Source organism: Hippocampus bargibanti, linkage group LG11, assembly GCF_051943395.1.
Source record: "Hippocampus bargibanti isolate YZ-2025 linkage group LG11, ASM5194339v1, whole genome shotgun sequence".
In the NCBI taxonomy this organism is placed as follows: Eukaryota; Metazoa; Chordata; class Actinopteri; order Syngnathiformes; family Syngnathidae; genus Hippocampus; species Hippocampus bargibanti.
The window spans coordinates 4,687,537-4,711,505 of NC_142744.1; the positions used below are offsets into that span (position 1 = coordinate 4,687,537).

The window sequence follows — 23,969 nt, forward strand, 5'->3', positions numbered from 1 at the left end:
TAAATAAATAAAGGCTGCTTGAAAAGTCACATATGTGAGCGCTCAGTTTAATTCAAAACACACGAAAGCATGAAACAAAAAGTTTTTCTGGATCGTTTGGAATTTAGCCGTGTGGAATTGAGGCCAGTGACAGGACAGTCGGCAGGTTTCGATGACAGCGTTGCGCTTCAAAAAAAAAGTCTAATTAAGCAAAAGACCCAAAGAAAACAACAAAGCTTCGTGCAGATGTGAGTCTCAAAGGGAGAAAGAGATAAGAGCATTTCGAAATGTCGTTAGCCTTGTTAAAAAGCTTCAATGCCTTGAATAAAACTGGGAACTGGGACAAGGGCTATCGTTGAGTGGTTGGAAAGAAACCACAAAGGAAAGGAATGATGGTGTCTGTCAAAAAAATTGTGAAAATATCAACTTTCAAATCCTTTCTTTTGATTTGGATGAGGGAGCTTATAGTACTACAACCAGCTAGCATTTTGCTTCAATCTACCAGCTATGTAAAAATCCCTTTGGCACAGCGGTCAGCCGTTTTGAGACACTGAAAAAAAACCAACAAAACCATGTTTTCAATTCGTCTGTGTTGGCTCTCAGTAATACAGGACTGGTCCATCTGTGAAAATGTTTCTTCAGCCGTCATCTGTACTTCTATAAAGGTGACGCATCCGAAAAGCTTCATCAGCTAACTCAAATTGTGCTGGTAACTCTGGCCCGAAATATATATCCCAAATGGACAGAGATGGTGGTGCCCGACCTCTAGATAGGTCCCTGCTCTAAAGTTGGGGGGAGCAGTGGACTACTCGCTGAAGCTAATCAGATTAGCTCGGTGAAAATATACAGGGATACCTTGGCTTACGAACTTAATTGGTTCCCAGACAGAGTGTGTAAGGTGAAAAGTGTGTATCCCAAAAATTAATTTCTCATAGGAAACGCTTAAAATGAGGATAATCCGTTCCCAGGTCCCCATTAAACATATATTTTTTTTACTTTCTAATTTTCTAAGCCTTAAAACCACACAAAATATACCGTATTTTATGTATAATAAATGTGTTATGGTATTATAATTAAAGAACTAAACTGTACCTTATAATAAAGTCATTTTATTTACCTTTGCGATGGTCGTTGATGGCTTGATGGAATGTAGTGGCCGGTTTAATCAGCATTAAACACTTGACGAGGAACGTAGCCTTCTTCTTTCACCATCTCGAGAAATGAATCCTTGTCGGTGCTTTTTCTGTGATAATCTTACCTTGTTCCTCATCATATGTGTTCTGTTTAGCTGGGTTGATGGCGTTTTGCATCAAGTGTACAGATGGCTTGTGCGGGTTATTTGTGGAGCCTGATTGAAAGGATATTTTAACCTTGCAGTCTACACTCTGCCTTTGAACTATCAAAGTTGAAACTCTCTCACTGTCGTCTGTCTGTCTCTTTAATGTTTAAACCACGTTTAAACCAGTCACGCACACAATCACGTGACTTTAACCGAAGACTGGGGGCGGGGAGGAGAGGAATAAAAACAGTCGGCTGCCATTTTGTTGTTAGAAGAACGGAGTCGTTCGCGAAAGACACATCATTCATTGAGGCAACTCCGTGTACCAAAAATTTTGTATGCCAAGGTAAAGTTCGTATGCCAAGGTAAAATTTTCATACATTAAACGTTTGTAAACGAAACGTTCGTAAACCATGGGGTTTATAAACCGAGGTATCCCTGTACAGTATATTTACCAGCACAACTTTATTTAGCTGACGAAGCTCTTCGGATGAGGAGCGAAAGGTCCGACATCTTCAAAGAAGTACAGCTCACGGCTGAAGAAGCCTTTTCATCCTGTTCTCAATGGAAATTTCTCCCACGCCGTTTTGAAACGACATTTTACCCCCCACACTCGCCCCGCAAGATACAAGGCAGCAAATGTTTACCAAAGACATCCACCACAAAGTCAATGATGTACTACGGCTAACTCGTCCCCATGTTCATCGCTCATCACGTCCGTGTCACTGCAACCACTTACCGGCCTGGTTGGTGGTGATGTCTATCGACACATGCTGAGACGGGTAGGGGCTCTTATTGCTGACGCCGTTGACGGCTTGTATCTCGAAGCTGTAGAGGGTGTGCGCCAGCAGGTTGCTGATGAACACCCTGGTCTCCGTCAGACCCAGTTGACGAGGGACAAATTCCACATTGTCGTCACAGTGGGAGCAGGCGCGCCGATCGGCTTGGCATTTTTTGCACAAGATGTTGTAAACCACGTCGCCTCGGCCTCCTGTCTCCCTCGGAGAATGCCATTCCAGGATTACGGAGGTTTCGTTCACGATGGATATGACATTCCTTGGGCTGGATGGGACACCTGTAGAGACACATGGCATATGTAAGCTAAAAGCTGAACGAAGCCTGGATTTGTAATAATAATAATAATAATAATAATAATAATAATAATAATAATAATAATAATAATAATAATAAATAAGAAGAATATAATAATAATAATAATAATAATAATAATACATTTCATTTCTAAGCGTCTTTCAAAGTGGGTGAGCAGCGGCAGCCGCACGCGCCAGCGTTCACTCAACCCGGAAGTAACTCAAATAAATGGAAAGTTAGCTAGCTAATAGATAGCTAAACAGCTATATACCTAACAGGAAGTAATAATAATAATAATAATAATAATAATAATAATAATAATAATAATAATAATAATAATAATTTTTTTCCTTCAGATACATTAGGAGTATAAATTGCATAAATTTTACTTCATTGATGTAGTAATAATAATAATAATAATATGGAACTGCTTCATGTCATCACAAAGAGGGTACAGCAAGTCCTGAAGAATGAATGTCTCTCTGTGTCTTTGTTTTGTCATATTGTCTCTATGCTGTCATATTATTTGTTATTTAGTTTTTTGTTTTTTTTATTTTGACTTCAAGACGGCGCCGCGAGAGTGGCTGCCTTTCCAGCAGCTCATGTATTTTGTTTTTCTACTTTCATTCCTTTCATCACTTTGCTGCTGTGAAATGTAAATTTCTCCACTGTGAGACTAATAAAGGCATATCCAATCCAATCCAATAATAATAATAATATATTTCATTTTAAGGGGCCCTCTCAAAGCTCTCAAGGACACTTTACAGTCACAGACTTAGTCAGTGTAATGTGTTGTTGGCAACAGCCACTTTTTCCCCCTCTATTTCTTCAGTGCTATTGGAATGCTAATTTATTCCTCTCACACCCAGGGGGGATCATACAGCGAAACGTTTGTGCCTATCAAACATTGGTTATTTAGCAAAATGCAGTGTTGCATGGAGTATTCTTATCCAAGTGGCTCTGGAGATTCACGCTACCATTCACTCCCCAGGAGGGAAAAAAACTCCAAAATTATATTCATGGGAAAATCACAGAACGATAAAACAAAGTGCTTTGCTTGAGCGGCGCATTCAGATTCGGCTGCTTCAAAAACAGACTGGCGTGGAGTACGGTTCTTTAGGATTTCAAATGATGCCATAGAGTCTTGGCTGTGCGTGAGACTCCCTCCAGACTCTGGGTGATATCTTGGCCCTGAGATAGCACGCATGACCATCGACACAGAGCTGCACAGCGCCAAAGCTGCTTAGAGGTTCAGTAAGGGTTCCCCGGAGACCGGATTTGAAAGCGGTTTATACCTTGTGAAGTCTGACCTTTATTTTGAAATAAGTTGAACGAACCTACTTCTAACATACATAGTGGTTGAAGGTATATCAACTACAGTGGCACCTCTACTTACAAAATCAATTAGTTCTGGAAGATATTTCTTCACAGGAAAATGTTGTAAGTAGAGTCACATTTTCCATGTAAATACACTAATCCGTTCCAAGTCCTCCCTAAATTCAGAGATACATCTTTTCTGAAGCTTAAAAATATGTCAAAAAATGTAACATAAACATGCTACAATTGATGAGAATGAGAATAGTGCACAATGTAAAACACAAAGAATAGAGTAAAGCATAAAAATGAGGTTAGTTTAAATTTTAACTGCATCTTTATTGGTTTTTGCCTTCTTTATTTCTCTCCCAGAAATGTTTTCGTCTAGCGCAGTAGTTCTTCATCTTGTTCGAGGCACCAGACCTCAACAGATTCATATGCTCATTCATCGAACCCTTCTTTCAATGACTGTGCCCACTAACTGCTGACTACAGACTAGATTGAGGGGTGGACCTTTGCGGCGGAGAATCCACCAAACCCCTGAGACCGACTCACCGAACCCCAAGGGTCTGATTGAACACAGTTTAAGAAGCACTGGTCTAGCGTTTTGTAAAGAACTGATCCAAGGACGCTTGTTTTGTTGGCTTTTAACAATCATTCGAAAACAGAAGAGTGAACAATCGTCGGACCTGTGAACAATTCATGTTAAACTATCAGAATGCCTCTTGGTTCAAGAGGCAAATGACGAGAGCACTGATATCTAAACATTGTGCGATTGTCATCTGGACCTGGAACCAATTGTGTCCTCGGCTCAGACCGCCCCTGCAATGCAACGTTGGTGACAGGAAGACCACAACCCTATTTGTGTGATTACTACGGTCTGGCTGAAAGGACATCTTCACATACCTCCTGAAATAGATCATAATTGGCTTTTGTATGTGGAAGACTGCAATCGGCCAGATCTTTGAAAAAGTTTCACTCTGCGTTTATGCTATTGACACGGTTACATATGTGTCTGAAAGACACATGGAATTGACATCTGTCCATTTGGTACAGGCACATGACATGAACATGCCTGAGCTAGTGTGTTGTCATGTTCCGTTTCCATCTGCATGATTAATATACCCGTTGGAAACATAACTGTGACTTATGTCATCCATTCCACAGGGCGATACAGACCCTCTCACCCTGTTGTCCTGGATCCAGCTGAACTACATGTGTCGGAATGATGTTGGAAATCAGATGTGACTGCCACTTATCCAGCGATTTGCAGGCCATTAGGACGGTGAGTCCATGGCAGTTTTAATTGGCCGTAGGATTTAATTTGTAGGGAATGTTCCTTGCGGGCTCTCAGCTGGTCTTCATTTGGCCATGTCAGTCACAATTGTTTATGCACAGAGACACACTTCTTTCATTCAAACCAGTATTCCAAGGGAGGGGTATCATCATATCCAGGCGAGCTTTAATTTAATCATTAAATCAGACGGACCAGTGCAACCAGTAAGTTCAGACGCTCCAGGGCAGAGAGTGGGTGTAGTACAGTGGAAATGTTTTTTTTTTCTTTTTTTCGTCCGGGTAATTAGATTATGCGCAAAAGGCAGTTTTTCTCCCCCCATGAAAACGCTGATTTTGCATTTTTGCAACTTGTGGGGTTACTTGCAGACTTGACTTGTCCAGATGTGTTCATGGTTGTTAATCTATTTGCTGACTAGCAAACTTCCCAGGGTGTACTCTGTCTTTCTCCTAATTTCATTAATTTACTCCAGGGTCGAAGCTTTGGTTGCGGATAAATCAGTGGTTCTTATTCTTGTTGGAGTCACCGAACCCCACCAGTTTCATATGTTCATTCACTGAACCCTTCTTTCAATGACTGTGACCACTAACTTCAGACTACAGGCTAGATTGAAGGGTGTACCTCTGCGGTGGAGGATCCATCCAACCCCTGAGACCGACTCAACGAACCCTTAGGGTTCGATCGAACCAAGTTTAAAACCCGTTGGGGTATATCTTAAGATATTATACACAATCGGTAATTGCGTCCATTTTACGTTTGGATTGAAATTATAAATTTCAGGCTGAGTTACTGTGAAAATACAAATCTTCCGGACCTGTGCCACAATAAGAAAAGGGTCTTGCGAGTTCTCTGCAAGATCTGGTGTGTTACAAGCTGTCTTCATGATGGGGAAAAACAGATTTCAAAGACCCCATGTCAAAAATAACCCACTTTTAAATGGTTTGTTTTTGTGTTGCTGAAACAGGCCTGAAAGAGTCACAAAAGGTCTCCACTTGCGGATGGATCCCTATCACTCGCCGGAGTCGCCCGAAAGGAGTGCTGAACATTTTGTGTGGGTTCGTGAGAGCTGAAAATACAGCGTCTGATGAGGAGTAATATTTCGTGGGGGTGTGCGAGACAGAGATGGAGGCGTTGGTGGCCTGCTGACACTCAGCACTTAAGCTCACCAGCCACCACATCATCTTTACCTGTGCAACAGAAAGAGGTTTGGGTTCTGGATATTTTGTTTTTCTTTTTTTGGAAAAGCTGATAGGTACAGATGAGGTAACTTTGCCTCCCGTCTTTTCCTTGTGGGCCCTTCTTTGAAAATCCTTGTATTGCTTTTTTTTTTCTTGTGGCACAGTGCTTGATTTCTGCATCTATTCTCCCTTATGCCCAATCAGTATTAGTTCTAATGTCGGTCTCACCTTAGCGTCCACTCATTTTGTCACACCTCCTATTACTCACATATTGAAGGGGAAAATATAAATTAAAAAAGATCAATCCACAGGCCCACTGAAAATGTTTACTCGATGACACCATTCTCACATTTTCTATTTTCCAAATCGAGGCGTGGGCAGGGAGGATTAAGTCTGACGAGAGCATCCAAGTTAGCTGCGAGGAAGTGGTTGTTGTGTGTGAGACACAAGACTCTTCGGGCTAAACAGCAAAAGATGGCAGACTGGGATGGTGAAGAGATGAGATCCCTTGGCCTGTCCCTAGGGAAGCAGGATGAATGGGAACGTGGGGTGGGGGGGCGATGGCATGAAGCTCCACGCTGACAGAGCCAGACGCCGGACTATCCATCAGTGAGCTAATCAGAGCGATCTGGAGCACACAGGAAGACCAGGTCCTCTGATGCTGTCCTGCAAAAAAAAGCGCAAGAGCGTCTCCTGCCATGGACGGCCTGATTTTCGCTACGCCATTGGTCTTATCAGGTCTGACTGCGATGAGGTGATTCCGACGAGGAGGATCTCAATGCCTCCCCCTGTTGAGACTGAAAAAAGCCGGAGCATCAAGCAAATGATCTCTTTTGTCGTCAGAGAAGCGGTGTAGATGCTGTAGCAAGAGGATCGTTCGACCGAAGTTGGATGAGGAATCGTAGCCATCGTTTTCGTTATCAAAGAGGCAGTTGACATTTTAAAGCATTCATCCCACGAGTCCCTCCTCACCAAATTCACTGAAATGATGACTGATGACTGTGAAATGAGTATTTGATTGTTCTTTTAACTTGGGTTCGTTTTTTATAACAGAACACTATCAAGGAAATGTCTTCTCTTTGAGTTTGGTAACATCAGCTCAACAGTCTAAGCCAGTAGATAGACTACTCCATCCAAGCGCAAAGCAACATTGAAACGAATACCAGATAAAGGTGAAGGAGCAAAGGATTATTGAATCCCTACATTAGCAATCTACGGATGTTAGTTCCTGATGACGAAAAACCAAATATGGTGCAAATTTCGTCTTGCCAGAGCGCATCAGTCCCATGATTTGTTAGCAACGGTCTGGACGTGGGATAAATTCAGTGACACAACCCACCCACCTATTATCCCATCAGGTTGGTTTATGGGCGCACTGGCCATGAATCAACATGTCTACACAAAAGGCAACATCAAGTAACACGACACTGCCTAGCTAATAATAATCTATAAAATCTACCAGAAGAGCAAGTGTGATCTTGGAGTGGCGCCGATTAATGAACAAATAAGACACATTTAAAGTAATTAAATGATTATGTGGACTTGAAAAGAGCAAGAAAAGCCACAGTGAGAAATCCGAACAAATTAGACTGCAATAAACTCCACTTGGGACCTCTTGGAAAGATAGCTCGGCAGAGCTGAGGCCCTTAAGGTACAGGCAGATGGCGTATCCGATGGAGCTACCACTAATTCACCAGAGCGGTGTTGTGTGCCGTGCCAAGGGAGGCCAGACACGATAAGAGAAACTCCAAAGCCTAAAGGTGTGGATGAATTCATTGGGGAGCAGTCAGAATAGCCAAGCAGACAGCTGTGCTGCAGTGGGGCTCCTCCACAGCCTCAAGGCATTTATTTTAAGAGATTTAAAATAGAAAAAAAAGCATGTTTTTATGCCCATTAGATTCACTTGTAGATAGCAATTACAAAAAAATCACATTAGCATTGACTATCATCAAAAATAACTTCAAAATGTTGAAATCGTACAATTAACCTACTGCGAGACGAGAAGCAGAGAGGTAAATACAGTTTTTCCAGTTATCAGAGTGCTCTGCACTGTGTGTGTATGAGTGGCAACAAGGACATCAGGAAGTCTAAGGAGTCCGATTTATTTATTTATTTTTAACTGTAATAAGTCAACAAATGAGACTGTGAGAGGCTTTATCGGATTGCAGACAGACGAGGACGATTTTGCTTCACGACATCTGCCTGAGTCATTAGGACTTGAGGGGGATGATTGCAGACAGATAGAAAAACGAAAAAAAAAACAAAAAAAACTGTGACCTCACTTAACTCAAGCGAGTGCCGAAACCTTGGTGACATATATTTAGTGAATTCAACCGAGATCATTTAGCTCGTCAGTTGAAAGTACTTTGTTTCAACACGACTGGAGGGAGGAAAAAAATAAGAAAAATATGCCTCTCAAATTGTGTAAAATGGAGTTTGACCTGATTACAGGAGGATGGCTAACTTGTGTCACGTGGCTAACAGGTATCACATGGCTAGCTTGTGTCACGCAGGCTAATGTGTGGCACGCGGCTAACTTTTGTCGCTTCAGTTCAATAACAACTGAAAGTATGTGATTCATGTTTTGCTTTTTTGTTAATTTCGGGGGCTTTGATTGGCATTCTTGGAAAAATTATTAAACAGCTAACACGCTTGTGCCCGTTAGCGCTAATTTGACTGCAGTATTTACAACGGAAAGCCGTCACTTTGCGAGCAGTTAGTAGACAAGATACAGGACGGCAAACTTGTGTCATACGGCTAACTTGCGTCACGCGGCTAACCTGTGTCACACGGCTAATTTGTGACACGCAGGCTAACGTGTGGCACGCGGCTAACTTTTGTCGCCTAAGTCCAATAACAACTGAAGGTATGTTATTCATGTTTTGCTTTTTGAAAAATGTTGGCACTTTGAATGACATTCTCGAAATGTTATGAAGCAGGGAAGAGCCTAGTTCCTGTTAGCGCTAATTTGACTGTATTCTTTACACGGAAAGCTGTCACTTTGCTAGCAGTGAGAGGACAAGCTACATGATAGCTAACTTGTGTCACGCAGGCTAAATTGTGGCACGCAGCAAACATTTGTCACATCAGTTCAATAACAACTCAAAGTATGTACACATGTTTTCCTTTTTTTTTAATTTTGGGGGCTTTGATTTGCATTCTTGGCAAATTTATTAAACAGCTAAGAGCCTGTTAGCGCTGATTTGACTTTAGTCGTTAAAACGGAAAGCCGTCACTTTGCTAGCAATGAGAAGACAAGATACAGGACGGCTAACTTGTGTCACACGGCTAACTTATGCCACGCGGCAAACCTGTGTCACACAGCTAACTTGTGTCACACAGGCTAACGTGCGGCACTTTGCTAGCAGTGAGAAGATACAAGTAAGGCATGTATGGCTATGATATGTTTTTCTGTTTAATTAAAAATAAAATAAAAATAAAAATGTTTTGTGATATTTTGATCCTTTGACAGATTATTATATCATTCCATTACGTTGACAAAAAAAAAAAACAGCCTCCTAGAGAGGGAAAAAAAAAATCACGGTTGGAGGATTCACTCGATTTAGGTCAACGGGAGCAACACATCAACTTCCATGACGTTATGTTATATTTATGTTCAAACTAAAGTGCTACGGATGCATACGTGCCGTTACAGGCTGCACACTGTCAGAACGTTTACGTCATGTCGCGTACTCACTGGTGCAGGGTTGGTCTGGCTGATCAGCGTCACCACGGTAGTAACCATTGCGACAGACGCAAATGGTGGCGGCCTCGGCGGTCGAGCGGCTGCTGGGAGGGCACTGAAGACACAAACCGCGACCCTGTGTTGACTTGAAGGTACCCGGTGGGCATGCTGGGAAAAAAAAAAAAAACACACACACACAAACATTAGCCTGAATGAAAATAGACCGAGACATGACAGGAAACCAGATTGAAAGTAAGTGAATTCTGTGGATTGAGTTATGCATAAATCTTGACAGTCCATGTTTTCTGCCACTTACAGTCTCTTATCATTCTCTGAGCATTCCCGAGAGATTTAGAAAAGGAAAAAAAAACATTCTTATGAGTCAGGCTAAATCTGGTATTTTGTTTGAATTTGACAACAATCCGGTCACTTTTGTGGCGAGTAAGTGGAATAAAATATTCAATGTAATTTTCCTGTGAGCACAGAAATGTTTTTTTTATGCTGTCCATTCCGAGAACAGACAAATATAAATTGACAACGCGATGCATGTTTTAAAGCCTGGCCATAGTTTTTTTTCTCTTTAGACAGAAAAAAATCAATAGACTGCACATAAAACACAGAGAAACCAAGCTGACAGCTAGCAGTCATTATTTTTGACTTCAGATTTGAAAACTAGTTATTAATTAATTTGTTATGTGATCTATATGTAATATCAGAAGGGGATAAACAATATAATGGCCCCTGAGAGGAAACCATAACTACAATGTGGCCCTCAACAAAAAATGAATTTGACACCCCTGTTCAAAGATAACCCAGATTTTTTTTATATACAGTAAAGTCTCGTTATATCGGATATATCGATAGTCCCGGTTATATCGATACTATTTCTATGCACGCACGGAGAAAATTACATGCAAACAGGGTCGGATATATCGATAGTCCCGGTTATATCGATATTTTTTCGGACTCCCTTGAATATCGATATAACGAGACTTTACTGTAATTACAGTGATACCTCGGTTTACGAACTCCTTGGATTATGAACCTTTCGGTTTATGAACGTTAAATTTATGAAAATTTTACCTTGGCATACAAACTATTTTTCGGGATACACACGGAGATGCCACAATGAGTGAAGTGACGTTCGCGAACGAGCCCGTTCTCCTAACCAGAAAATGGCAGCCGGCTTGTTTTGGTCCTCTATTCCCAGCTCCCAGTCTTTGGTTAAAGCCACGTGATTGGTCAAGAACGCAGCAGTTAGGGGAGGTTGTTTAAACATTAAAGAGACAGGCAGACGACAGGTGATAAAATGGATAGGAAATAGTGAAATTTGGACTTGTTTCAACTTTGATAGTTCAAAGGCAGAGTGTAGACTGGAAGGTTAAAATATGCAGTCAATCAGGCTGCACAAATAACCCTCACAAGCCATTTGTACACTTGATGCAAAAAGCTATCAACCCAGCTAAACAGAACACAATTGATGAGGAAATAGGTCAAATTATCGCAGAAAAAGTATCTACAAGGGATCATTCCTCAAGATGGTGAAAGAAGAAGGCTACGTTCCTCATTATGTTAATATGTTTAATGCTGATGAAACCGGCCACTCCATTCCATCAAGCCATCAACGACCATCACAAAGGTAAATAAAACCACTTTATTATACAGTACAGTTTATTTCTTTAATTATAATACCATAGCACATTTATTATACATAAAATAAGGTCTATTTTGTGTCGTTTTAAGGCCTAGAAAATTAGAAAGTAGAAAAGTATGTTTTATGGGAACCTAGGAATGGATTATTCTCATCTTAATGGTTTCCTATGGGAAATTAATTTTTGGGATACACACTTTTCGCCTTACACACTCTGTCTGGGAACCAATTAAGTTCGTAAGCCAAGGTATCACTATTTTTTTCAATAGTCAATCGCAAAAAAGAAGGCAAAGTCCAGAAGCCAAAAAAAAATAGCAAAGTGAGGTAGTCACTGTTTCCTAATCAGATTTGTATCGACTTGCAGCAGTGACATTGCTTTGTTTGCACAATGACTATTAGATTATGAGCAGTCTCCCGTGGGACGAGTGTCCGTTCCGGTGGCGGCCCTGTTGTCAGTCAGCCGTGGTGGTTTTAAAGAACGCATTAGGCCTTAACTCTAAAAAGGCCACAGTAGAGGACAAAGATTATTGTGGATGATATGTGCGCGGGAATGGAGCTAATAACCTCATTTGTTTACCTTCGCATCCCAAAAGAATGCAAAGCGGTTGAGGGGGCAAAGCACAGATGGATTTACCGACTGTAATAACGGCGATAAATGTTTCATGCTTAACGCCGCCTTTCTGATGGTGGAGGACGAAAAACCTCCTGAGGGGGATTGTCAAAAAAATAAATAATATGCATCTCACGTCTTGCTGACCTGCTAACCCTCACGTTCCGCGAATTTGCAACATTGATGACTTAACAAATTAAAGCTTTAATAACGCCTACAAGGGGACCCGCCTGCGATGAAAGAAAGGAGCGTCAGCGCAAAGCATTGATACATATCCACGTGGAACGGTCGCGGCATGGAATTGAAGCGGATGATGACATGACAAATTACAGTTTTAATACCGCATACAAGATGACCCGCTAGCTATGAAAGGAAGGAGTGTATGTGGAAGTATCGCGGTTTGGAATTGAAGCGGATGATGACATGACAAATTAAAGTTTTAATACCACATACAAGATGACCCGCTAGCTATGCAAGGAAGGAGTGTATGTGGAACTGTTGCGGTTTGGAATTGAAGTGGATTTACGTCGGACAGGAAATGTTCAACATCTCTTTTTTTTTTTAATGGATGCAACAGGTTCGTCGTGTTTGCTTTCAACATTTAGCTTGTAGCAGGCGTGCACATTTCACCATGATGTCAGTAATCCACTGGTGAAAATGATGTTTTGATTCTCTCCTCTTTCCATCTAGAAAGTGCTTCAGATTGACTGACTGTGTTGTGTGTTTTGTGTTGTTGTTTTGACTTCAAGATGGCGCCGCGAGAGAGGCTGCCTTTATAGCAGCTCCTGTATTTTGTTTTTCTACTTCTTCCTTTCCTTTCCTCTTACTTTCATCCCTTTGCTGCTGTGAAATGTAAATTTTTCCACTGCGATACTAATAAAAGCTAATCCAATCCAACCCAATAACAAATACATAAATAGATAAATAAATAACTACATAAATAAAAATAATTAAGAATGAGTGATTCTCATTGTCTTTGTGTTGTCATATTATTTGTTTTTTTTTGTTCTTTTGACTTCAGGATGGCGCAGAGAGAGTGGCTGCCTTTCCAGCAGGTTCTGTATTTTATTTTTCTACTTCTTACTTTCCTTTCCTCTTCCTTTCATCACTTTTGCTGATGTGATATGTAAATTTCTCCACGACGATACTAATAAATAGCTTTCCAACGTCGGCCATCTTTACATGCAGCCGCCAGACAAACCGGCGGGTGGCCGAATGACTGGCCTGACGTCTCGTCATAAAACGCAGCCTCAAACCCAGTCGCCCCTACCATAAAAAACGCATGCCTATCGACCACGCGAGGACAAGATCCCAACAACTACAAACGGCTTAGGAAACAACCCCAGGAGCCATGAGGCAGATTAAAGCCGCGTTTCACAAGCAGCAAAACAAACTGTAATGCCGCGATTGCACTCTCTGGCTATCTTTGGACCATGAATAAATATGTTGCATTGTATAGCAGCGTTTTTTTTTTTTTTGCAGGGAAGCAATATAAACGGCAGCCTAGTTTCCCTACGTCTGTAATTAGATCAGATTTCACCTGACGTGTCTCCTAATGCAAAGATATTGAGACTGTTAAAACTATGGCAATGCGGGGGAGGGAAAAGAAAAAGAGCTGCCATCGCAATAACTTGAATTAGTATCAGGCATGACGAGTTGATCAAATGCTTTTTGTGAAATTGGAAGAAAACAAATACAGTGATACCTCTAACTTAATTGGTTCCCAGAAAGTGTGTGTCAGGCGAAAAGTTTGTCTGCCAAACATTGATTTCCCATCATAAACCATTAAAAATTAGAATAATCCGTTCCCAGGCCCCCATAAAACATACTTTTCTATGAAATAAGCCTTAAAAGTACATAAAATGTACCTTATTTTATGTATAATAAATATGGTATTGTATTGTAATTAAAGAAATAAACTGTACTATACAATAAAGTCATTTTATTTACCTTTGTGATGGTCATTGATGTAGTTGCCTATTGATGATATCCGAGTTAAGTTGCAGTGCTTTCTCTGCGATAATACCCTCAGTTACACTGTCCTCTGCTAGATGCTTTTCGTTCATCCAAATCAACAGAAGTTTTTCAACCTCTTTTATTGCCTGAGACTGTTGCTTAGACAACACAGAAAAACTCTTAGCCACAAGTAGCAATGGTCGATTTAGCATGCTGGTACTGGGACACTAAGTCACACAAACGCACACCTCGTTCGTGTTTTTTGATGATCTCCTTCTTCTGATCGACCGTAATTTTCTTTTGTGTCTTCTTCGGCTTAACACTACCCTGTGGTGGGGTCGTTTTCGGTGCAAGAGTACTCCATTCAATAACAAACTACGTCTGCACTCATAGGAAGAGGTGTGTGGTTTGATTCATACACCAAAAACTAGTTTGTATGCCAAGATTATATTCTCTCAAATTTAATGTTCGTAAAGCGAAAAGTTCGGGAGCTAAAGCTGTTCGTAAGCTGGGGTATCACTGTAGATGGCGAGACATTGTTTTCTCTGTTTAAGCGTTTCAACATCAGGATTCCAATATGTGTCATACGAGCGAGGCCCCCCCATTTCCTGATTGATACACAACACGTTTCAATTCATTTCATGCCTGATCGCTGATCTGCTTCACAGTCGCGTATTTAAGAGAGAGAATGAGAATGTGATACAGTTTGTTAACAAATCCACTGAGGTTTCTTTTCATTTGAAAGTCATCCACCATTATTTTTGATCGGGTGACTGAATATTTGGAGTCCGAAGAGGCCAAAGAGTTTTTGTTCTGTATGGACTCGTCACTCAGCGGCTGTGTTGGTTTTCAGACACAGGAGGAGGATAGAACATTAGATCAACAAGCAATTAGTCTCCCCTGCGGGAGAATAACCCACAATTGAACTGGCTGCATCCAGAAACACAACATTCCTCTCTTTCAAGTGGTCTCCAAAGACATTACCCCCGCCCCCCACAAAGCCTCAGCACTGTTCTCTCCTCCTTTTCTTTCTCAATTCGCCGCTTCCTCCTCCTTTTTACAGTCCCACCGGCAAGGTATTGTTTTCGGTGCTCTTCCACCTTCCTCCTTTCCTTACTTTTTTTGGGTCGCCAATGATTGACAGGTTTGCTTCACCGTTAGGTCAACCAGACTTTTTTTTTTCTTTACGGCTAGCAAGAGAGTTTGCCTTTTCTGCAGTTTTTCAATGACTTCTCCAGGACATTTTATTTTGAAAACCAAAAAAAAAAAAAATGTTTTGGAGCCACAGACTGCTCAACAAAAATGGTCAGATAAACCATCAGGGCACTGTCCATAAAAGCGAACAATTAAAAAATAAAATAAAATAAAATAAAAACTATTCCTTAAAAAAACAAATACATTTAATAAATAAATAAATAAATACCTAGTAAACAAACACACAAACAAGTACACAGAAAAATAAATAAATGAATAACTGGACATGTAAATACAAATAAATAAATAAACAAATACATAAATACATAAATAAATATGCACATACATAAATACATACCAAATAAACAAATAGACAAATAAACAAACACACAAACAAATACACATAAAATAAATACATTAATAACTGAATAAGTAACTAGCTAACATGCTAGCTGGATAACTAGCTAAACAAACAAACAAATAAATAAATAAATACATAAATAAATAAATAAATACCGTGCAGTACAGCACGGAAGACCAACTGTTGATTTCTCAAATCAAATAAAGCGCTGGTCAGACCTTTAGCAATATTTTTCCCTTCCATGAGGGGCAGCATTTGCCATTTGTCCATGTTAGCGCTTTGTTACAGCTACAGATGTAGTTAAAGCGTTATATAAATCAATATGTATGTATTGTATTTTGTACAGCCATCCCCATTTCAAGCTCAGATAACTCCAGAACCATATTACTTAACATTTTTTTCTGATGAGAGAAGAGAGTCTTAGGTTTCTAACGCTGTACTGAATGTTTATGTAGTGCTAAAACTCAATATTCTGTGGGTCCTGCAATTTGAGTGAAAATGACAAAAACTCGTTGGGCAGTGAATGAGTTAAAATGGCATCTGTTATGTCCCAGCTGGTACCATCCTGGACTTGAGATCCAGGTTGTTTGCATTTCTCCCTCTCCAATGATTCATTGATTGGCCGAGATATGTTCTACATAACAGCATGAGCAATAAATGTCGGGGGGTCTCGCAGCTTGCTTCTATAATAGCCGCCGTGCGAAGCCGAGCGTTAGGTTCCAGAGGTTGGACTGTACCACATTCTCGCCAAGCGTATAATGAAGTGCACACTGCGGGCCATGCATCATACATGGTGGCACAGTGGCACCGTGTCACATTGCCCGCGTGCGTTCGCAATGCGCCGTTGCAAAACGCATACGGGCCATAAGAATTAGAATTAATTGGAGCCGTGGGATTTATAGGTCGAGCGGAATAAGAATTACATTAGGCTGTCATAGAGGAATAAGCGAGCGCATGGAGGATAAAATGAAAAATTGCAGTAGAGAGTCGGGGGGGGCAGCCAGTGAAAAGGATTATGAACAAGATGGCTTCGGAAATGGCTTTCCTACTCAACCCAATCAAGGTGAAAGTACGCGGAGTTTACTCTCGTCTTACTTTTTGGTGTGGCGCGGCTTTAAAAATAAATATATATATATATATATATATATATATATATATATATATATATATATATATATATATATATATATATATATATACAGTAAAGTCTCGTTATATCGATATTCAAGGGAGTCCGAAAAAATATCGATATAACCGGGACTATCGATATATCCGACCCTGTTTGCATGTAATTTTCTCCGTGCGTGCATAGAAATAGTATCGATATAACCGGGACTATCGATATATCCGATATCGATATAACGAGACTTTACTGTATGTATATATATATATATATATATATATATATATATATATATATATATATATATATATATATATATACAGTAAAGTCTCGTTATAAAACTTAATAATTACCTCTTTTTTCTGATGAAAGAAGAAAGTCTCCGATTTCTTAGGCTGCATTGAATGTTTATGCAGTCCTAAAACTCAATATTCTGTGGCTCCTGCAATTGGAGTGAAAATGACAAAAACCCTGGCACATTTTTACACATCAGTGAATGAGTGAATTAAAGTACGATTTTAAATTTTGGAACATGCTATGTCTTAATAAAAGTGCCTAACTCAGAAAGGGGCAAGAGTTGGAAGATAGCGTCACTGACCCCTAAAGTACAACCCTTGCCCCCCCACCTGTTACACTCTTAACCCTGGCTCTCATTTATCACATGGGGTGGACTTTAGAAACTTTGCAGTCACACGTTGACCTTCTTATAGACACATACACACTCATTCGGGTGTGCTTACGATTAGGTTAAGACCCCGGTTGACCCCTAGTTGACTTTTCGTGACTGTGTCACAGGATGTGACAGCTCCACTGCTCGAATCACGGGAGATTTTCCCCATCATTATTTCGCAGATCAAAGAAGGGATGTGGGTCCCATGTTGTCGCAAAGCTGCGGATCTCCTAAAAACAAAAGCCCAACGAACGGTCGTGCCCATTGGTATTCCGTCTTCCCCTTCATCTGTCACTGTTCATTATGCTGCCACGATCCACGATAATGAGATGCTTCTCCAGCCCAGGTGTTCATTTTCTCTTCAAGGTCATTGAATGGCATGATATATTTCTTGAAGACAAAGGCCAGGTTCCAAACAAAGGTTTGTCAGTAAGTATGCAAAAACGCCTGCAGGGTTTTTTTAAGTAGCCGCTTTTCAGGTTGAGGTTAAAAAAAGTAAACAAAACATGTCAAATGAATTGCTAACATAAGTCAAGCGGGTCTAATGAAGGACACTTCATCTTAAACCGAACTAACTTCTCACGAAAGCCATGTGTGTTTTCTTTTTCAAGCATTCAGGGTTCACGGCGGTGACATCGTTTGCCAAGTCTGGTCTATGTCAGTCTCTTTGACCCTCAGTCGTCACCTGCTAATCTCTTACAGAGGAAAGAAGAAAGAAAGCAGGGCTGAGAGATGTTATCAGCAAGAAAAGGATGAGTGAAAGAGCACAGAATGTCCATCTCCTTTTTTTAATGCTCAAGGGTTCCTCCCATAAATCACTCCCCCTGATCATTAATCATCCATCCATTCTGGCGGTGTCACGACCCCATCGTCCACACTCAAACTAGCATCTGCGACGGATTCACACAAACAACCGCTCAGTGCTCGTCACCAAGCTAGATCTCGATTACCCGTCCATCCTCAAAGTTCCCTACTTGTATGTAATATGGCGATATATAAAGTTCCGGAGACAGTGAAGAAACATCGTTAAAATCCTGTGAAAACTCAAAGGTACCGTCCAATTAGGCTTCAGACTGTGCTGAAGTGCCTTTATGGTTTTTCTTGGATAAAAGAGGCGTTATATCACAAGTGTAAGGCGGCAAATGAGAGGAAACAGGTAGGTCACTGGAAATCTTTGATTTTATGGATCTTACGTGACTTTACATTTAGCTATTTATTGCTTCCTTGCTCATTAAAGGACAACCGAAACCATTTTGTTGTTTCCTAACTGACATCAGAAAAAATGTGATTCGTCCAGTTTTAAAGTGAATTGGGGGAGGGTTGAATTGATCATTTTTTGATCATAAATGATTGAATTAGCATCATCTATTAGCCCTTAAAGGACGACCAACACCATTTTTTTGTTTCCTAACTGACATCAGAAAAACGTTTCATAGCATCTAAAATACCCAAAATACGCAGGCTGATATTTTTAGTAAAATGCAAAACACCGATAAAAATGACTTAAAGTATCCCAAAACTGCTTCAAAATGACCTCAGAAATGGCGAGTTTCAGAAGGTCCCGCCCCCTTGTTCGTGACGTGATGCCAAGACGTCTTGCCTTGCTCTAATATCAAAACAATGGCTTCAGATTAGGAGAAGATGCTTTCTTGTTACTCATCCAGTTATGAATATGATTCAAATAGTTCTGAAGAGGAATGTTTGCAATCGATTAAAGAAGTCCTTCCGTATCAATTGGAGGCATCAGGACTCCAATGTAGCGTCCCAGAAAATGCACAAGGTAGCGCACCAGCTCCATTGGAAATGGGCAGATTTGTCTGCTGAGAATTTCTGTCTACTTTTATGGTGTTACCGCAATTGGTAGTGTTGGTGCGACACACAACGATTCACCATCGCATTATTTATGTTTTTTTCCTTCTAATTTCGCCATCAACACGAAGTTTTCAGACCAAACAAAGTACCCAAAATGCATTGTGTGTCGCTTTCTCGGTCAGGGGCGTTCCAGACGTGATATCACCAACTCGAAAACAAGACTTCCTGAATATTCAGCGTGAGTCTCAAAATGTAAAATATAGCTATATGCGGTTGAATCTTTGTAAAATACGCTCAGTAGAAGTCATTTGAAGTGATTTTACAAATTATGGACACAACTTGTCCGAAGGCGTCGGTTGTCCTTTAAGAGAGAACAATATGTTGACTGAAGTCCATGGAGGCCAGTACAGACAGAGAACAATCAGAGACAAGGTCCACGACAGGAAATACAGATTAAATCTTCTAATTTGGCTCAGGATCTCTGCCTACTAATGATCGCACCAAGCAGGTGTCCGTCCGGTGGACACTGAAGACCACCAAAAATTAAGATCTGAATGTGTATGTGTGTGCACATGCACCAAATGAGGACGGCATTCAGCAGACAGCAAACGCCTCATGGGCAGACAGTTGCCATGGTAACCTCACAGCCAGCGTTCTTTTTGTACCACACAATCCCCCTTTTGAAGACGCAAGAGGCAAACGACATGACCAGAAGACTTTGGAAGGATGCCTTTCACCAAAAAGTGCATTCACTAGTTGTGCACCCTGCGTCTTGGTGCGCCCGTAGCGGCAGCATGATAACAATCGAGGGCGGTATATAATCTCTCGGGCTGTACACAGAACTCATCATCACCCGGTGTTGTGATGGTACTATCTCGTCTTGGCACACTGGCTCAGGTCAGTTTTATTAACAGGGGAGATGCAGCAATACAAGGGAGACAGCATATCTTGCATATAAAAGGACAGAAGGTTGGTCAGAGAGTAACCGTTGAAGGAGGAGGAGGGAGAGAGGCAGATTTCCAAGGTGTGATTGGTATTCAGGGACACAACACGGCGACAAACTGGTCCTGGTTGGCAGAAACAACCGCCTTGAATGACAAGTTGTGTCCATAATTTGTAAAATCACTTCAAATGACTTCTACTGAGCGTATTATACAAAGATTCCACAACATATAGCTATATTTTATTTTATAGCTTATAGCTATAGTTTTAACACTTGCGCTGAATATTCAGGAAGTCTTATTTTCGAGTTGGTGACGATTCCTGACGTGACATCACGTCAGGAACGCCCCTGACCGAGAAAGCGACACACAATGCATTTTGGGTACTTTGTTTGGTCTGAAAACTTCATGTTGATCCGTGTTGATGGTGAAATTAGAAGGAAAACATAAATCACGCGATGGTGAATAGTTGTGTGTTGCACCAAGACCACTATTTGATACTAGTTGACACAAATTCCCAGCAGACAAAACAGCCTATTTCCAACAGAGCTTGGGCGCCATCTTGTGCATTTTCTGGGATGCTACATTGGAGTCCTGATGGCTCAAATTGATACGGAAGGACTTCTTTAATCGATTGCAAACATTTATGCTTTCCTCTTCAGAACTATTTGAATCATATTCACAACTGGATGAGTAACAAGAACATCATCGCTAATCGCTAATTCATCGCTAATCGCTAACTCATCGCTAAGCACTAACTCATTCCTAATTGCTAGTTTATCGTTTATCGCTAATCGCTAGATTATCATTCATCACTAATAACTAGCTCATCGCTAATTGCTAAGTCATGCTAATCGCTAGCTCGCCGCTAATCACTCTATTTGTAAAGTGATTCAGTTATTTGTCCAGTTTTAAAGTGATTATGTTATTTTTTCAGTTTGAAAAATGTGACTTTACTGGGCAATGTGATTTTATTCGTGGTTGTGCCCTCATGCAACCCTGTGATTTCATGAAATTTATCAGCCACCTGTACTTATATCTATTTTTGTCATTTGGGCAGAAAGAGGACAATGTCCTCACTTGACTTAGAAAGTAGCTTTGCTGAATCAATGCGGCACTGGAGGATTTTCATTTGACATTTACTTTCAATTTAGACAGGAATTCTGCCAACGTTTTGTCCCTCTTGTTCACTAAACATGAACAAACCATGGCTCATTGTTAAAAACTGTTTGGGAGGAGCTGTGGCAAATCTTAAAAACAGCCAAAACTAACCACATTGAAGACCTGCTAATGAGGCCGGTGAAGGAGAACGTGCGCAACTAAACGTCAGTAGAGAACAATGACACACTCCGGAAAAACAAAAGTCCTTTCACTGTTTACCAACCGTAATTTGATTCCTAATTGAGCGGATGTAATTCGCTGTTTACAGAAAAAAAAATCTGGCAAACATCAACACCCATGGTGGCATCACACAGCTGAGTGCCGTTTATTTCTGCCTCCAGTCATCGAATAGGGTGCTAGTACGGGTCCATAGGAGAGTTTTTTTTTTTCCCATCAGACAACACAACCGCTGTGACGTAGCTTCGACCGTTAATCCACTTGTTAGGGAGCGCACGAGCCGATGCAATCAAGCACAATCCGGTGGGCCGCGGAGTGAGGGAGGTTTGGGCATCTCTCGTGGTTGCTGCAGTTTTACAGGTGTAAAAATACTTGTTTTTCATTAATGGTTTCTTATGGGAAATAAATGTTTCGAAGATGAAATTTTTGCCTTACACACACTTTCTGGGAACCAATTAAATTTGTAAGCTGAGTTATCACCGTACTACATTCGAAACAATTATGGGGCAATTGAAATCATGTCAATCCTTCTGTTGGGTAGATGATGAGAGAATTCATGATGGGATGGTTCAACCATTCTAGTATTTTTAACAGTTCATTTCAGTTCATTTCGGATTATTCTCATTTTAATGGTTTCCTATGGGAAATTAATTTTTGGGATACAAACTTTTTGCCTTACACACACTGTGTGGGAACCAATTAAGTTCGTAAGCCAATGTATCACTGTATGCTTTTTTTTTAACACATGCACAATGTATAGTTCTTGATGAAACATTTTTGCACAGTCCTCTGACATTTCTATTATGCTCAGAATACTTTGATTTTATCTTTTTACCACCCACCCTCTTTCAAATTGCTACTGTAGACTGAAAATTTCTTCATTGTGGGACTATTAAAGGCTTTCTCATTCTGATTGTGATTCCCCAGATATTTTCCTTCAATATTACGGTTGATGTAGTTTGCCCGTCAGCCATTTCGAGTTGTGAACAGTCACCGTAATCATCCACGATTACGCCCGGGAGTGCGTTTTGGTTGCCGTGCACAAAGACAGATGTGTTCATGAAAAATTCCGTTCCATCTCATGACTGAGCAGAGACTGACGCCACTGGTTGGTATGCAACGCACCTGCAACGCAAAGCCATCCAAAGGTTAGCGGAAAGCGCGCCTTATTTATATTCATGTCAGAGTCGACATCACAACGACCTCTTCATAACCTTATCAGAAAGCTCTCTCTCTTTCTGCTCCTCCTCGAGGAAAAACAGAGACGCACCCTAACATTTCGACGGAGTTGCGCGTGTGTTTGTACATCCACGCTTACCCAAGCTGTCCAAATCTGGACAGCGCCGACCTTACTTATCCTGAAGTTTCGGTCAATATGCCTGCAGCGATGACAATGGCAGACACGTTTGTTTTGGAATAAAATAAAATACATAAAATAAAACACATTGGGGACAACTTTCTCCATCATCGTCCTCCCTTGGCGAACAGTTAAGTTGGGAATATTGATGGAGGAAACAGATAAAACAGTTGCCAAACAAAACTAGCCAAAGATTACAGACGTTCCCCAATTTGCGACCGAGATACATACAGAGCGGTCGTTCGTAAAGTGAATTTGTTCGTAAGTTGCTTCAGTGCTATATTTTGTATCGAATGTATGATGACGTCAAACACTGAACGGGTAAGTATAAAACACAGACGCTCTGACAGTCATACGTTAAATTCACACCGACTGTAGTACAACAACCTATCATTGGGTCTTCAGCAATCCATGACTGAATGACGTGCCAGCAGCCGTTACTGTTTGTTATGCATCATGTCCTCCTGAAGCGTAAACTGGGAAGAGGGATTTCCTCCCTGCCCACATACTATACGCAGTCAATCCCAATCGAGCTCGGCTGGAAAAAGGCACACAATACAAAATCTAATTTACAGCATCTCTGTCCAAACAGACCCGCATAAATGTTCGTATGTACCGTTATTTGTAACTTGAATGTTCGTAAGTTGGGGGGCGTCTGTACCATAGTTTTCCGCATATAAGTCCGCGCAGCATTACGGGGTGCAAAGAATAAAAGCTAAAATAGTGGCTGCAGTTGTATTATGCATCCTGTCGATGGAGACACACTCAAGGGAATACAATACAATACAGCTTTAAAATACACCTAAGAAATCACAAAAGTGATCTATCAAAGGCACATGTGCTTTTGAAAATATGGAGTTGCTTTTAGGTTCAAAATTGAGGCTATTCCAACACTTGCAAAACCCAACATCATCACCCTCTGTGAAACTCCAAGCATTACGCATTAGATGTGTCAATTAATCTCCAGTAACAGAGTGGAAAAAGTGATCCAATTCTCTGTCCTCCAAAGTAATTTTTAATCACTTCATTGATTGAATTACATCATCTTTAGCGAGTTGTAGTGTGAATTTGCTCTGCATTCATTTGATTATTTCATCACGAGTTCTTCCCTGCTTTACGGCGCCATGTTTGTCTT

The 23,969-nt window shown here is 40.8% G+C and overlaps 1 protein-coding gene across 3 annotated transcripts in view; it reads right to left on the reverse strand.

The window, feature by feature from the left end:
* ephb1 (EPH receptor B1) overlaps nt 1-23,969 on the reverse strand; it is a 165,694-nt gene that overhangs the window by 57,364 nt on the left and 84,361 nt on the right. For all 3 annotated transcript variants that reach the window (XM_089007565.1, XM_089007566.1, XM_089007564.1), the window contains exons 4-5: nt 9,834-9,989; nt 1,998-2,333 (exon numbers count right to left, since the gene is read on the reverse strand). In XM_089007565.1, the coding sequence (XP_088863691.1) occupies nt 1,998-2,333; nt 9,834-9,989 (492 nt within the window). The remainder of the gene's footprint in view (nt 1-1,997; nt 2,334-9,833; nt 9,990-23,969) is intronic.